The sequence below is a fragment of the Coffea arabica genome, chromosome 8e (assembly GCF_036785885.1).
Source record: "Coffea arabica cultivar ET-39 chromosome 8e, Coffea Arabica ET-39 HiFi, whole genome shotgun sequence".
Lineage (NCBI taxonomy): Eukaryota > Viridiplantae > Streptophyta > Magnoliopsida > Gentianales > Rubiaceae > Coffea > Coffea arabica.
In genome coordinates, this window is record NC_092324.1 from 51233918 (window position 1) to 51247601 (window position 13684).

Here is a 13684-nt window from a genome sequence, read left to right on the forward strand (position 1 = left end):
AAAAAGTTAAATTTTGTGATGGATAGTGGTGGCAATCAAGGGCAACATTGTCAGTAGTCGGAGCAGTCATGACTACTGCCACATTCTTCGCTAGAAAAATACGATAAAGAAGAACGAAATGTGGCAGACATTTTTCCCTTTTTCCCTGAAATCTTCTAATTTTGTTCATAAAGTTTGCAAAGTATGAGGTGTATTTTCCCACCAAGAACACGAGTAGATATCATTGGAGGGACTAAAAGTATGCGTTTTTCATTTGTGAGGGACAAAAAATCATTATTTCATATGTAAGGGATGAAAAAAAGGTACAAAAACCAATGTATGAATGATCATTTGTATGGTTTCTCCTAAAAAAGTACACATATCATACAAAGGGAATAGTAATTTGAAAAAAAAAAGTGCCATTTAAAAAGGGTGACATGAAATTTTGGTGTTAGCTGGTTCAAGAATTCTCACAGTACTAGAGACTCTTTTGCTAAATTTCTAGCGAATTTGAGTTTTCAAATATTTACTAAAATTTCACAATTGTAGAATTTAAAAATACATGCAATTGAAGTTATGATTCTGACATGCTAATCTTAATGTTTTGATCTTTTGTGTAATCTATTCCAAAGAGAATAAGATAAATTTGAATTGTAAACATTGCATATTTTGCAGAGATACTTTTCTTTCGGACTTGAAGTATATACTTATCATCCCTATCCTCCGAAAGTTTGAAAAAAAATATAAAAAGATGAAAAAAAGAAGAAAATACTTCCATTCCTACATTTTTTTTAACATTCAAGATAGTACAAAGATTGATCAAATTCAAGAATTTGGAGCACTAATAATTGTGGTAGTATAATTTTATATCCACTCTACCCAGCTAGTAAGTGAAAATTCGGTCACACTTTAGATTCATTACTTTTCCTTCTCAAGTACTAGTAGCGTGCACAAAAAGATCTTCGACGGCTAGTCTACTGAACTGTTAGAGATCTTGCATCATCTTCCACTGCTTCACTGCCACCACCGTCCAGAACAGTTGATCTTGAGCAAAGGAAGAAGAAGGCAGATGTATATATGCTCACATGCCAAGCACTGCAAAACCAATGCTCAACTAGTCAGTAATACAATAGTGTTTGGTTTTGTGTAATTAGATGGAGTACAGCAGTAATGAGAGACTGATTAACATACCTGTGCCAAATCCAGGATGTCTCGAGGCTTTCCATATCCCAGCTCAATGCAGCTATCGACATTGCAATGAGGCCGGCCAACACAAATCGCCATTTGAAACGCTTATTGAGCGCCTTTTTAAGATCAGGCAACCATGACCTGACCCTGAGCAATCTAGACAAGTTTAAAAGTTTTTCAATAAAAAGGATGCAGGAAACTGAAACAGAAACAAGTTGTGGAATCACAAGGATTTTTGGTGTGCAATGAATGGAATCCGACATACCTATGCTGAAAATTCCAATTGGATCTCGGTGAATTAGACTTGAATGCACTGAAAAGTTTCATTATAATGCAAACAGTAGACCCAAAGCTCCAATTGCCAGTACAAGAGGAATATTTCTTGACCTGCACAGTTCAGAGGGAATAATTTTGCTTGGAGAAGGAAGGTATATATTGGAAATCTGATCTTGATAGGGTAGATGGTATTTAATAGGACATATTTGGTTGGACCATTTATGGCTATCAATGCTGTAACAACTGAGGAGATGGTGTGTGTTGTTCTTCTTAAACCTTCATTGATGAAGGTTAGATAAATGAAGGTGCTTACCACAGCCATAAAAGACAGCCAGGAGTCCATGAACTACATACAGAAGCAGCAGCCAGTTCTTCATCAGTATCTTACAAATAAAAGTATCAGTGCAAACAACAAAGGCACAACTGCTGCTATCTATATGTTACACTTGCGCAGATATCAATTGTTTTTTGTTTCTCAGAACAGTGTCTTCGATTGTGAAACTCCAAAAGCTAAGATGGTACTGTGGAATATTAGTATAACGTCTACTCTAATTCGCCAAAAATCGATAATTATCAACTGTGATGTACTATAGTTCAATCCAGATTACCTGTAGGACCTGAAATGGAAGAGCACACCAGCTACCCACATCGCAGGCATGATATACAGCACTAGCAACCCCACAGCAGGTAAAGACTGCCCAGTCTGCAAGTGCCTGCACAAAAGTAGGATAGCAAATCATATAGGGTATGTTACCTTCCCGTGAAATGCACGAGTAACCAATTAAATTTCTTAAATCTGCTATTTTGTGTTAATCCCTGTAACTCAATATTCATCTGTTGATCCTTTTCTACCATATACCTTCTGGCGGAGGGCCCAAACTTCAGGGAATAGTGCTGCTGCGTTGGATGCCGCGAGAAAAATTACATGCCATCTTTGTGCTGAATAAATATAATGAAGCAGATATGTTAGAGAAAATTTTCAAAGGGATCAGGATCAGCTCAACGAAACTAGCTTTGGAATCCCATCTTGATACGAAAACCAACTGATGCATTTCCCGGTGATAGTTTCAGCTAAAAAAACAATTTCTTTTATGATATTAAGGTGCGAGCTACATGTAACCTGACTGTGATACGAGTTCAGTACTGCAGTCAAATCCTCCGTATCTTCCATTACACTTGCAAAAGTAGTAGAAGTATCTGAAAGCCATATAACCAGGCATAAATTAAAAACAAAACTCACGATAAAAATATCGGTTCATCTACATTCCAGAATTCTCTAAGCGATAATTTTAGAATTTACAATTATGAAGCAAAAAGGCTTTTTAAACTTAGCATCTGGATGTGACTAAAGTGAAGTGAGAAATGGTCAGCTGAGATTGATAACAAAATAATTCTATAGGTGTGGTTGAAGTAGTAAAGATCCCGTTGGGAAAAAAACAAGGTGGGTGATTGATTCACATCCTCATCATTGAAGTCTAGGAACGGAGAGATTCCTATTTCTCGGACCACTGAAGACTGAAAATCGACAAAGTTTGGTGCTCAGTTTGCACAAGGAAGTGCAAGTGATGGAATTTCTTTGCTAAAAATGTAGTGTGCGTTACCCGTAGGGGCTTGGTCCCTCTGTCTTCTTGTTGGATTTACATGTCCCATGATCAGAGCAATGATTCGGGCAACTTTCAACTGAAACAGACAATACAGTTCTGGAAAGAGGATTACTTAGCATTGGATGCCTCAGCCCAAAACTCCAGATTCCTTCTCTGGGGTATAGTAGGTAAGCGTTTACTGTCCTTGCACTTGCACCGTACAATTCGAACATGGATGAGCCAACACCACTATTGTTCGTCTGGTTTATGTAAAAGAAGTCCCAATCTCTCATTGATGGTAGGGTAGCCCACCAAATCGCACATACAGTTCATAGTTTATATTTGTATTGGCACCGATATTAAGATGCAATGTTTTGTCCAGAAATACCTTGTTGAACATCGAAAACAAAATAAGTCCAAGCAAAATCTGATTCATTGTGAGCTGAAGTATTACTTAAAAGAGGCTCCAAAGGAAGATTATGCAACTCCACGGGAATCTTCACATGATTGGGCTATAAACAAAAAATGCATCCGTATTGTCTCCTGGAACCACCTGCACGAGAAGAAAACTAATCATTCATAAGGCCCAAGCTTTTCGGAGATAGTGAAGCTATCAATTGTATAGAAGTCAAGTCCTGCTTTGTCTGCGCATCATCACTCGAACAGCATATAACAAGCAAACAAGAAAGCAAAAGGTATGGTTTGAGATTCATGGATAAACCCTGATAGATAGATACAAAATAGAGATGGAGAGGCAGGAAAACATGCATGGGACCCGACGTTCACAACTCTTCATTTGTGTGCGAAGAAGATTCAGAAAAAGAAGCAAAATGAAGCAGGGTCATAAGCATGGTTCAAAGTCACGGTCATGCCCGGACCATTCCACATTGGTCTCGGCATATCAATCACGGTACTGGCGAGACGCAAATTTTAGAAATATTTAATATTTTAAAAATTGTAAACAATATGATAAACAAAAATAATTAAAAAATTAGCAAAAATAATAAAAATTCAAATTGACTCGGGATGACTTTGACCGTTTCTATTCGTCTCGGAGACGTCTCGACTGAGTTCTCGGCGATTCATTGTTTTGGAATTATCTCGTTTCGGTATCAGATTGGGAAGTCCCGTTCTGGTGACGACTCGGCCGAGTCGTTTTGGTTTCGGCTGGGTCTTTAAACCATGGTCATAAGGAAAGCAAAAAGAATATTCAAAAATAGAAGCAAAGTAATTAGGGTGCATTTATGATACTAGATTAGGGCTGCAAACGAGCCGAATCGAGTCGAGTTTTGACCTAATCGAGTCGAGTCTCGACATAATTTCATTGAACTCGAACTCGAACTCGACGAGTTGACAATTTCAAGCACGAGCTGGAGCTCGAAAAAAATAAAAAATAATTATTTTATTTTTTAAAAAATAAATAAAATAATTATTTTTTCTTAATAAATAATAAAATATTAAGGATATATATGTAATTTTACTATTAAAATTAAAAATATATAAAAAATATATATATACTTAAAATAAAAAAATAAAAAAATATATACTTAAAATAAAAAAAATAAAAAAAAAATATGTATACTCGAGCTCGCGAGCCGGCTTAATATTTTGAGCTCGAACTCGGCTCGAGCCGCTCGATTCGTTTGCAGCCCTATGTTAGATAATCAGACTTTGTTAATATGGAACTTTTCAGATGCAGCAGAAGTTTAATTTAAAAAAAAAAGATTTTTTTTTAAAACTTTGAAAAATTCGTTAATTAAACTTTACCAAGTTTGATTACAACGGATAACGCGAACCTCTCTGAGGGTGGGATTGGTGTGAAAGAATACATCGCATTGTAAGTAGCGGTTAGACAATAATAGGATATGATGCAAATAGATATCAACCCTTGATTGGCAATGTACTAAATGCCGCCGTATGCAGTTAAAGCTGTGTCTCCATTCGTTGCTCCTGTCCTGCACTTAATGTTGATTCTCCATACATGTTTTAATACTTTGCAGAGAAGAAGTAGAACCCAAACTGAATGAATAGTGAATCTACCAAGTGAAGTATTCATTCTATTTACTCCTCATGGCTAAAGCCTTGGGTAAAATGCTTGGAAACCACATTTTGTTTTAGCCCCTCGTAAGTAAGGCGAGGGAATAGAAGTGAATCCTGAAGCATTTTCACCTGCTCGTGAAATTCTTAAAATTTACGCTCCGAACTGCATCTTTGGTACCCAAAAGGGTAAAAAAAAAAAAAAAATCCCGCTCGTCGTCTGATCTTTTGCAGTAACGTAACTGTCATTATAATAATTTCCTAGCAGATCATCCTTTTTCTTCCAGAGAGAGAGTAGCTTATTTCGTTCCTAAAGCTAAATGATTGTTACATTTCTATTCAAGTGGTAAAATTCACAAGCTCCAATCAGGTTGTGATAACAATAATAATATAAAATAAAATCATCACGACAAATAGAAACACCCGTCGAATTACCTCGTCAACCGCTACATGCCCTGGCTGCACCTTTGGAAATTTAAAATTTGGATAGACATCTAGAAAGAATAAAAATCAGCAAATTTCCTTTTGTGGATACATGGGAATAATTTTACATTTCATCAAAATTCTGTGCAATAAGAAGACTATAGAATTCAGCCAGATGTGGTCGAACTAATGGACTCTAGAAAGCTAAGAAGTAGAGGTTGAAGTAAAACAACCAAGCGGGAATCTCAGTAGCCTACAGATTTTACACAGGAGAAAAGAGAAAGGAAGACACGCTCATCGAATAGTAAAACCAAAACTGAATCAGTAGACGAGAGGAAAATCATCAGGAAGAATACATATTAGCTCTTGAGAAGGTTCTCGAGGGCTTCAAAGAAAAGTGGAGCCAATTCAGGACTAGGCGTTTTGATTGCACACTTCAGACCAGGTATTCCAATAACAGCTGTGATTTCAATTAAGAAAGGAACTCCTCTCGGAATTTTTGCAGAAAGATATAGCACTTCCTGGTTTGCGTGCTTGCGCTTGGCAATGAAAAACATATTAGAAGCAGCCAACCGATCCAGGGTTACTTCCACACTATTCATCACAATCCCTGGAAAGTCCTTTGATACCTCATTTGAATCAGGTAATGACTTCCATGTCTGCAACATGGATCAACACAACAATCAGTTTCAAGATATTTCTCTTTCTAACCAAACAATCATGAGTACACCTATAGCATTGTACCTCACACTGGATAAACAAATGACCATGTGGAAAATATAGACGAAATACATGCTTCACAGTACAAGGAAATGTATACGAGGATAATGTTAACAAACATGCTATGAAATGCAAATTTCAATCTGCAGCTCTTAGTTTACATTGAATATCTGTTTGCAACCTAAAGTTGATTTTCAGAAACTCAAAGGACATCTTTTGAGCTTTCACCAAACTGCAAGTAATCCCAACAAAGAACACATGCAATAGCATACAAATAATTGCAGGTAATACTAATGGCTGGAATTGTTCACAGAAGCATGGTAGGGGCTAATGCTTCAGTTACCAAACAGTCAAACCCCAATGACAGACATGATCTAAGAAACCTTCTCCGTTTACCTCAAGAAAAGTGCTGCGTTCCATTTTCCCATCCTCGGCAAAAAATACCAGGAATGATATTGCATCACTGAAGTACCATACAGGCTGTTGATTATTTTTCACAGCAACTTGCAGAAGTGTACTCGGAGGACCAGGGGATATATTCTGGTGCAGAACCATAGGCAAAAGGGTACTTGCAGAAGTCCCAGGCTGCAATTGGGGAACCTAATAGACAAGAAGATGTTAATAATACAGAGAAAAGTGGTACATAAAGGTAAAGTGAGAACTAGTTCACTATTCCAATTTGAAAGATATGTAAGATGGATCTATCTAAGAACGTCCAGAAATGAAATAAGACTTTGAGTAACAACCTGCAGTGGTCCACCAGCAGCAAGGCCAAATGTATTCTTGTTAAATTGGATCATGAAACCATCAAGTGGAATCTGGGAGTCGTTCTCAAACAACATGCTGTAAAATACTTGTCCATCTCTTCGTACAAGCTGCGCGCTGATTTGTAAACCCTGACCAGTAGCAGCTGGTAATAGAACAGGCAAAGGAGGGCTGCATTTAAAGATTGCTTGTTAGAGTTCTTGCCATAACCAGTCTACAAGAGTTTAAAATAAAATAACACAAAAGTAACTCTTCTGAAATATCCAGTTTAACATTTATATAGGCCCTATGTCTGCTTCATCTAACACAATCTTACACTTAATCGCAATATCACATGAGGGCAGGGTACGTACCCAGCAGGAGTTGCAGGCTGATCAACAGACACAATAGCACTGCTATTATCCAAGCCCAAGTCAAGCAAATCAGGCACAAGTGCAGGAGCTGCAGATGCAGCTGGAGCAGCCACTGCCTCCCTTCCTACATACTGCGCAGAACTTGAAGAAGCTGGTGGTGAAGTACTGCTGTCAGGTGCATAGGCAGGTGATTCAGAATTTCCTGTTTCACTTCCATCAGCAAAGTCATCTTCCTCAGTTCTCTGAGAGGTCTTAACACGAGTTACAAATGCTTCAGCCGGCTTGTGATAGACAGAGGATAAAGTAGCTATGTTTGCTAGAAGCTCATCAAGTAGAGATGGGTCAAGTTGATTTGAGTCATCACTAATCACAGGCTTTTCAGCTAGCACGACGTCCTTCGCTGCCTGAGAGACATAAAGAGTAGGTCCTTACATTGTTAAGTGAGTTTTGCACTATATGCTACACGTGTTCTGAAATAACTTTCTACTACCGCAACATAGTAAAATGCAATTTCCAGCAGCATAGATCAGTTGATTTAACATATTTTTCTCTCATTAAAGATTTGATGGATACAAGGGTGGACAAATAAAGTGAGGCAAAGTTGCACACCTCTGGATCAGTTGAGAGAAGACGCCAATATATGTAGGCACGATCTCGCAAATCAGGATTGTCAGTCTCCACTGTTGCATTATTCAACACAACCTACGTGTAAAAGACATAGAGAAGATGCATATGAAAAACAGTATATAGAGGGCAGGACTTGAGAAGTGAAATGAAACCATGCTTCTAATTAAGAACTGCACCCTTGCAAATGAAGCAAAAAAGAAATCTTCCAATGATTAAAAGCAAAAAAGAAGAAGAAGAAGAAGAAGAAGAAGAGGAGAGTCTTTTTCACATTCTCCTTGTAAAATTACAGACTGTTTTCCAAACACTACTGATAATTATCAAATGCAGACAGAAACCACATTAAGTTGCATCAAACATTATATCATAACCTGAGAGTGTATTCATTAAATTCTCCTTATTTCCAGATCATGGAAGAGGATACAAAAGCAAATGAAACAGGACAACTTTCACAGAAAAAACCCTGCCTTTTTTTTGTTTTTTGTTTTTTTTGGCGTTGGGGGGCAAATCCATGGAGGTCAAATTCACCATGGAATAGTCATGCCTAAGTATATCTACCTTTTAGGGCATTGGCATAAAGTTGATAAACTCATAATCCAAAAGATTAGAGCAGCTATTCCAATATCCACATATGAATATCCCTGCCAAGCAACGAGAAGGGACAAAATACCTGAATCATCTGTTGTGGGCCTTCAGTTGGTTTTTTAAGGAAAAGTTTGACCGTTGCTGTGAGCAACTGCAATTGGACTTGTGCAGGTTCCTCAGGGAAACTCTCTAAAAAGCTTTCAAGAAGCTCATCAGCGTTGTCAATTCGTTCAGCATATTCACCAATTATCCATATCATTGATGCCTTCCAACAAAGAAATAAAAGAATTAGATACTACTACAAGCAAGACTTCTTCAATGATATTCATGCATGATAATTCATAACAGCAAACAGATTTTCCAATTACAATGTAGTACCTTTGCCTCTGGCTCGTCCAAAGTGTCCAAGCTCTCACAAAGTGTAGCAATGATGGATTCATAGCTAAAATGAAAAAAAAAAAACTAGGTAAATACCAGTTATAAGGACACAGAAAAAAAAACCCAAAATAGAAACTTAAATGTGCTCACGTGTTAGGATATCTCCTAAAGATATCTTTGATGACTATTATAGCTTCTTGAACAACATAGTTCACTTTAATCTTGATCAACTCAAGCAAGACACTAATGCATCGCTCAGCAGCTCTCTCAAGCTTGATGGCACAGCGTCCAATAGCACGGACAGCTTTTCTGACAAAATCCACATCCACTTCTGTAGCATATTCTTTGAACTCCAACAGGACCTATATAAGTGTACATAAAAACATTAATCACCTAAAAAAGCAAGAGAAAAGCTTTGACAACTCCAACTCTTCTACCTACCTGGTCTATATTCCGGTCTGAAGCAAGCTTTATCATGATTTCCAGTTTTTCCATCTTCACATAAATTGGATCATTATACTTGCAGAAAAACACCTACAAAAAAAAAAGCATTCTATTAGCAGTTCACCTTGATTCTGATCATCAATTTCTAGGTGCAAACCAGTAGCAGAGGAAGGTCCGATAACAGAGAAAATTCCATGTCCAAACCTTTATTTCATGGGCAAGGATTGTTGGCCGTTTCTGTACAATCAAGTTTATGTTCCTTAATGCAACATACTGAATCTCAGGTTCTGCGGAAAGCAAAGTAACAAGGGGAGGAGCCATTTTCTTGCAGAGATTTCGAACTACGTCAGTGCTGGTTATCAGTTCCATTTGCTGAAGGATCATCTGTAACATCATTATCAAAAAGTCAAATAACTAATCCAGATGAGAAAGATAAGAGCACTCAATAACAGTTCATCCGAGGCCACAAAATTAATGCAAAAATGTAGAGCAATCTGCATATTAACGGAAAAAGGGAAAAACTGTAGTGTTGTAGTACTCCTGAAATACTCTATTCAAGGTGATGGAAAGGGAAAGCACGTCTACCTTGACTGCTGAAAGAACAACCGCACAATTCGCATGCTGCAATCTTGGAGTAACTCGCTCAACTATATTTTCAGCTTCACGAGCATCAGCCGCTCTATACTTGGAAAGAGCATCCAATATAAAAACTTGACCCCACCTGCACTCATATGTCATTACCACATTTATTGAGGAAGAACTGTCTTCCAACATTGTAGCAAAAGAAAATGCAATAGACATCAGTAGTTACAGAATAAATGACAGGACAACTGTTGGAGCTAGATGCAACTTTGCACAAGGTGCACCCATTAGACCAACTAGTGCTCCAGTGTACCAAAAATCTTTAAAACTTTCAGTATGCCCAAATACATGGTTCAGTCCAATCGGAAATAGTGATTGGCACTGTACAGGAATGGAATTATCAAACTAATCTCCAAAGTGAAAGATCATGAACCGAATTATCCTGACTGGCTTTAGTAGATCCATAAACTACATCCACAGAAGCATGTTAAAATTCTTATCTCCAGTTTTTTTTTTTGAAACATAAAGGACACCTCTTGGACATGCAAGAAGTTTGGGAATTCAATAACCTGAGAAAAATTCAGCTAAAACAAGTTTAGGAGGTGAAAAGCAGAATTCTGGTATGGCTTTTGGGGAGTTTGATGATCAGATAACCATAGGGAAGTGATTCCAACTCCTTTTCCGATATCAGGATATAAGTTAAAGTAATTTTGACTATATTTTAAGCCAAGTGAAAGCCATCGGGAAGTGATTCCAACTCCTTTTCTGATATCAGGATAGAAGTTTAAGTAATTTTGAATATATTTTAAGCTAAGTGAAAGTTTAGGAGGCTGGAAGGAGTGATCTATTTAGACTGCTCTCACGCTTGCATGGAAGACAAGATTCCACCAATGCCATCCATGTAGCATGGGATTTGCACATCTATAATAAACATCTTTTGTGTGACAGTGTGTTTAAGTGCATGTGCCAAAAGTGCAAATAATGTCACATTCAGTTTCCTTTTGGGTTGATTAGATGTTCCAAAGAAGCACCATATAAGCCGAACAACATGTGACTACAGTCTTACAAAATGGCAGGTAAATTAAAAGTACAAAGGACTTTTACTACATGAAAATCAGTAGCTTTACAAACTCACTCAGTGCATTCATTAAGAGCAGTCAGAAGCTTTGACAATGTGTGACTGGTGATCTCAAAAATTGGTTTACTGCTATGTTCTTGAATCTCTGCAAGAGCTGCAACAGCATTTGCTACAACCATTGGATTGTTGTCAGATATCAAATCCTTAAGAGCTTCCAGAAAACCCCTATCCTCGACCAGCTCAGCATTGATGTCATAAAGTTTAGCAACACAAATAGCAGCTGTCTTGCGAACATATGGATCATCATCCTGAGAAAAGAATATAGCAAAAAGTAGTGGTTTTAGTTAGGATAATGCTATGGTCCCACTGTTGTGTTACACTAAAAGTAAATCCAATATAACAAGAACAAATAAAACACACAGGAAGATGCAGAAAAAGTTGGTGAAATAACCTTGAGACAGCGTTGGAGTGGGTCACAAAGATATTCTGTGATTTTATCAACACGAATGCAACCCATAGTACGCACAGCCAGTGCACGAATCAAAGGATTTGGGTCTTGTGAGTCCTTTACAAATGTATTTACAGCAAGAATAGCAAGATCTGGCTGGCTTTTAGCATAATTTATGAGATATAAGTAAACAAGCTTCTTGAGCTCCAAATTCTCAGTTTGCATGCAGTTCACAACATCAGTGAAGAGCGATGATACATCTTTCCCAACAGTCATAGCAGCGATGACTTTTTTAACTGCATCTTTTCTCTTATCCTGAGTGTGAGAGTTGACACAATAAATGATCAGATTTCTAAAAAATAAAGGGCAAAAATGCTCAGACAAATAAACACAGTACAATGTGGATTATCTATTACTAATAACCCATTAGTTACACTAGAATCCAAAATCCCCAGTCTGAAAGAATATAACAAGCCAAAATGTCGATTAATGTCTACAGAAAATTATTGTAGTGACGCAATGTAGTCCTATATTTCCATCAAACAGGCAACTGCTTCTTCAGTATAATGCACTAGAGGCTTGAGTATTACCAATAGCACATTTAAATGTTTAAATGTAATTGAACTAGCTTGTCAAACTACTTCATATAAAGCTTACTTGATCCAGTAAACAAACAATCATTTCACAATTGACATGCCAATTCTGGGGTAAACATTAACACTGAGGATCCAGCCACTCAAATTATGCAAATCCACATACCCAAAGTTGAAGTGCAAACGTTCATCAATTAGGATCGAGCTGCTTAAATTATCAAATCAACTACTATAATGAATTCTTAAATCTCAAAATCTGACAATTCTTCACCAGTAAAAAATTGCTACATAACTGGAATATTCTGTCGAATCTAATTTCTTTCATTTGCATTAGCAGAAGAAACACGATTCACTGAACTGAAATTGAAGCTTGGTTGCTGCAAATCAAGACGGAATTAGAGTTGCAACGCAGATCGACTGATAAAATGACACCGTAGAACAGCTTTACAAATAAACTAAACGAAAAATGCATTAGATCTGATGACGAGTCTAATCAATAGGTGGAGAAACCGCTACACAAACTGCCTAATTCAAGCAGATCAAAATCACAGCTTGTAAATGCTCACAATTAGCTCAATATAAATAAATAAAACGAAGGAAACGAAGTTAAAATATATACACGATAAATATAGGGAAAAAAACACCTTGTACTGGGAATTGAGTTCTTCTTTGAGTTCAGGGATTTCACCCTTCTTTGTGGTGGAAAAATACTTCGAGTCGTGTCCGCTCATTTTCGATTAATTTGCTTAAACCTGGATTCCGGCGATCGGAATGGCAACGGATTACGGCGACGGCTTCCTCAGAGTGATCTGGGGAGGAGGAAAATTGCGAGAAGCCACCGTTGAGAGGAGGGGACGAGGAGGAGAAACCTTGAAATGCTTTTTCAGTTTTGACGACTACAGGGAAAAACGATGTAGTCTTGGGGCAGAACCGGTTACGAGCTAATGCACCAAGCCGGGTGTCAACTGTCAAGCAACGGTTCACCCGGATTGGATCGGGCAGAGGGTGAATAAAGCCACGTTTCGAGCACGGCTTGGTGCTTTTCCACCTATGTTTTGAGGCTGAGCACCGGCTTGTTCTGTAAAAGCTGATTTTGTATAAATTAGATTCTTGAAAATCAGATTTTTAAAATTAACTTACATGTTTTCATTTGTTGTTACAAAAAGCTATTCTACTGAAATGTATAGGTGTTCTCCCAACAAGTTGAAAAAGCTGATTTGACAAATTAATGACTAAATGGTCTAATTGATTCTTGAAATGCTATGCTGGAAATCAAAATTTTGTGCTAATTAAATAATTTTTCAAATAATTAATTTCTTCACTTATAGAAATAAAACATGACTATTGACTAAATTACAAGTAATCCAATTAAACGAAATAGGCAGGTGAGAGACGTAGAGCAGAATAGGTTATCTGACTTATAGGTACTTTTTTTTTTTTTTACTGGAATTATAAGACTGTTTTTGTTTGTACCAAAAAAAAAAAAGTCTAAAATCAGAATCCAAAAGCAACTTCAAACCTGTTTCTGATTTTCAGCATTTTTTTATCTAAGAAAAATATAATATCAGATGTTTAAAATTAATTGAGGCTACAACAAAATAACTTTTTGGAAATAAAAAACTAAGCCC

The 13684-nt window shown here is 37.2% G+C and overlaps 2 protein-coding genes across 2 annotated transcripts; both read right to left on the minus strand.

The window, feature by feature from the left end:
* Positions 1–731: 731 nt before the first annotated feature.
* On the minus strand, positions 732–2702 carry LOC113702717 (uncharacterized). The gene is made up of 7 exons (XM_027223849.2): positions 2564–2702; positions 2303–2382; positions 2052–2156; positions 1757–1789; positions 1433–1554; positions 1171–1323; positions 732–1074 (listed from the first exon to the last, which is right to left on the minus strand). Exons 1-7 carry the CDS (start codon positions 2661–2663, stop codon positions 954–956), a joined length of 714 nt encoding a protein of 237 aa, XP_027079650.2. The 5' UTR covers positions 2664–2702; the 3' UTR covers positions 732–953.
* Positions 2703–5564: 2862 nt separating this feature from the next.
* On the minus strand, positions 5565–12937 carry LOC113703883 (beta-adaptin-like protein C). Its single transcript, XM_027225383.2, has 14 exons — positions 12701–12937; positions 11467–11778; positions 11073–11323; positions 9941–10076; positions 9560–9739; positions 9353–9445; positions 9062–9273; positions 8912–8975; positions 8619–8798; positions 7934–8026; positions 7325–7728; positions 6953–7142; positions 6603–6806; positions 5565–6145 (listed from the first exon to the last, which is right to left on the minus strand). The coding sequence occupies exons 1-14, from the start codon at positions 12785–12787 to the stop codon at positions 5846–5848; spliced, it is 2706 nt and encodes a 901-aa protein (XP_027081184.1). The 5' UTR covers positions 12788–12937; the 3' UTR covers positions 5565–5845.
* Positions 12938–13684: the final 747 nt, after the last annotated feature.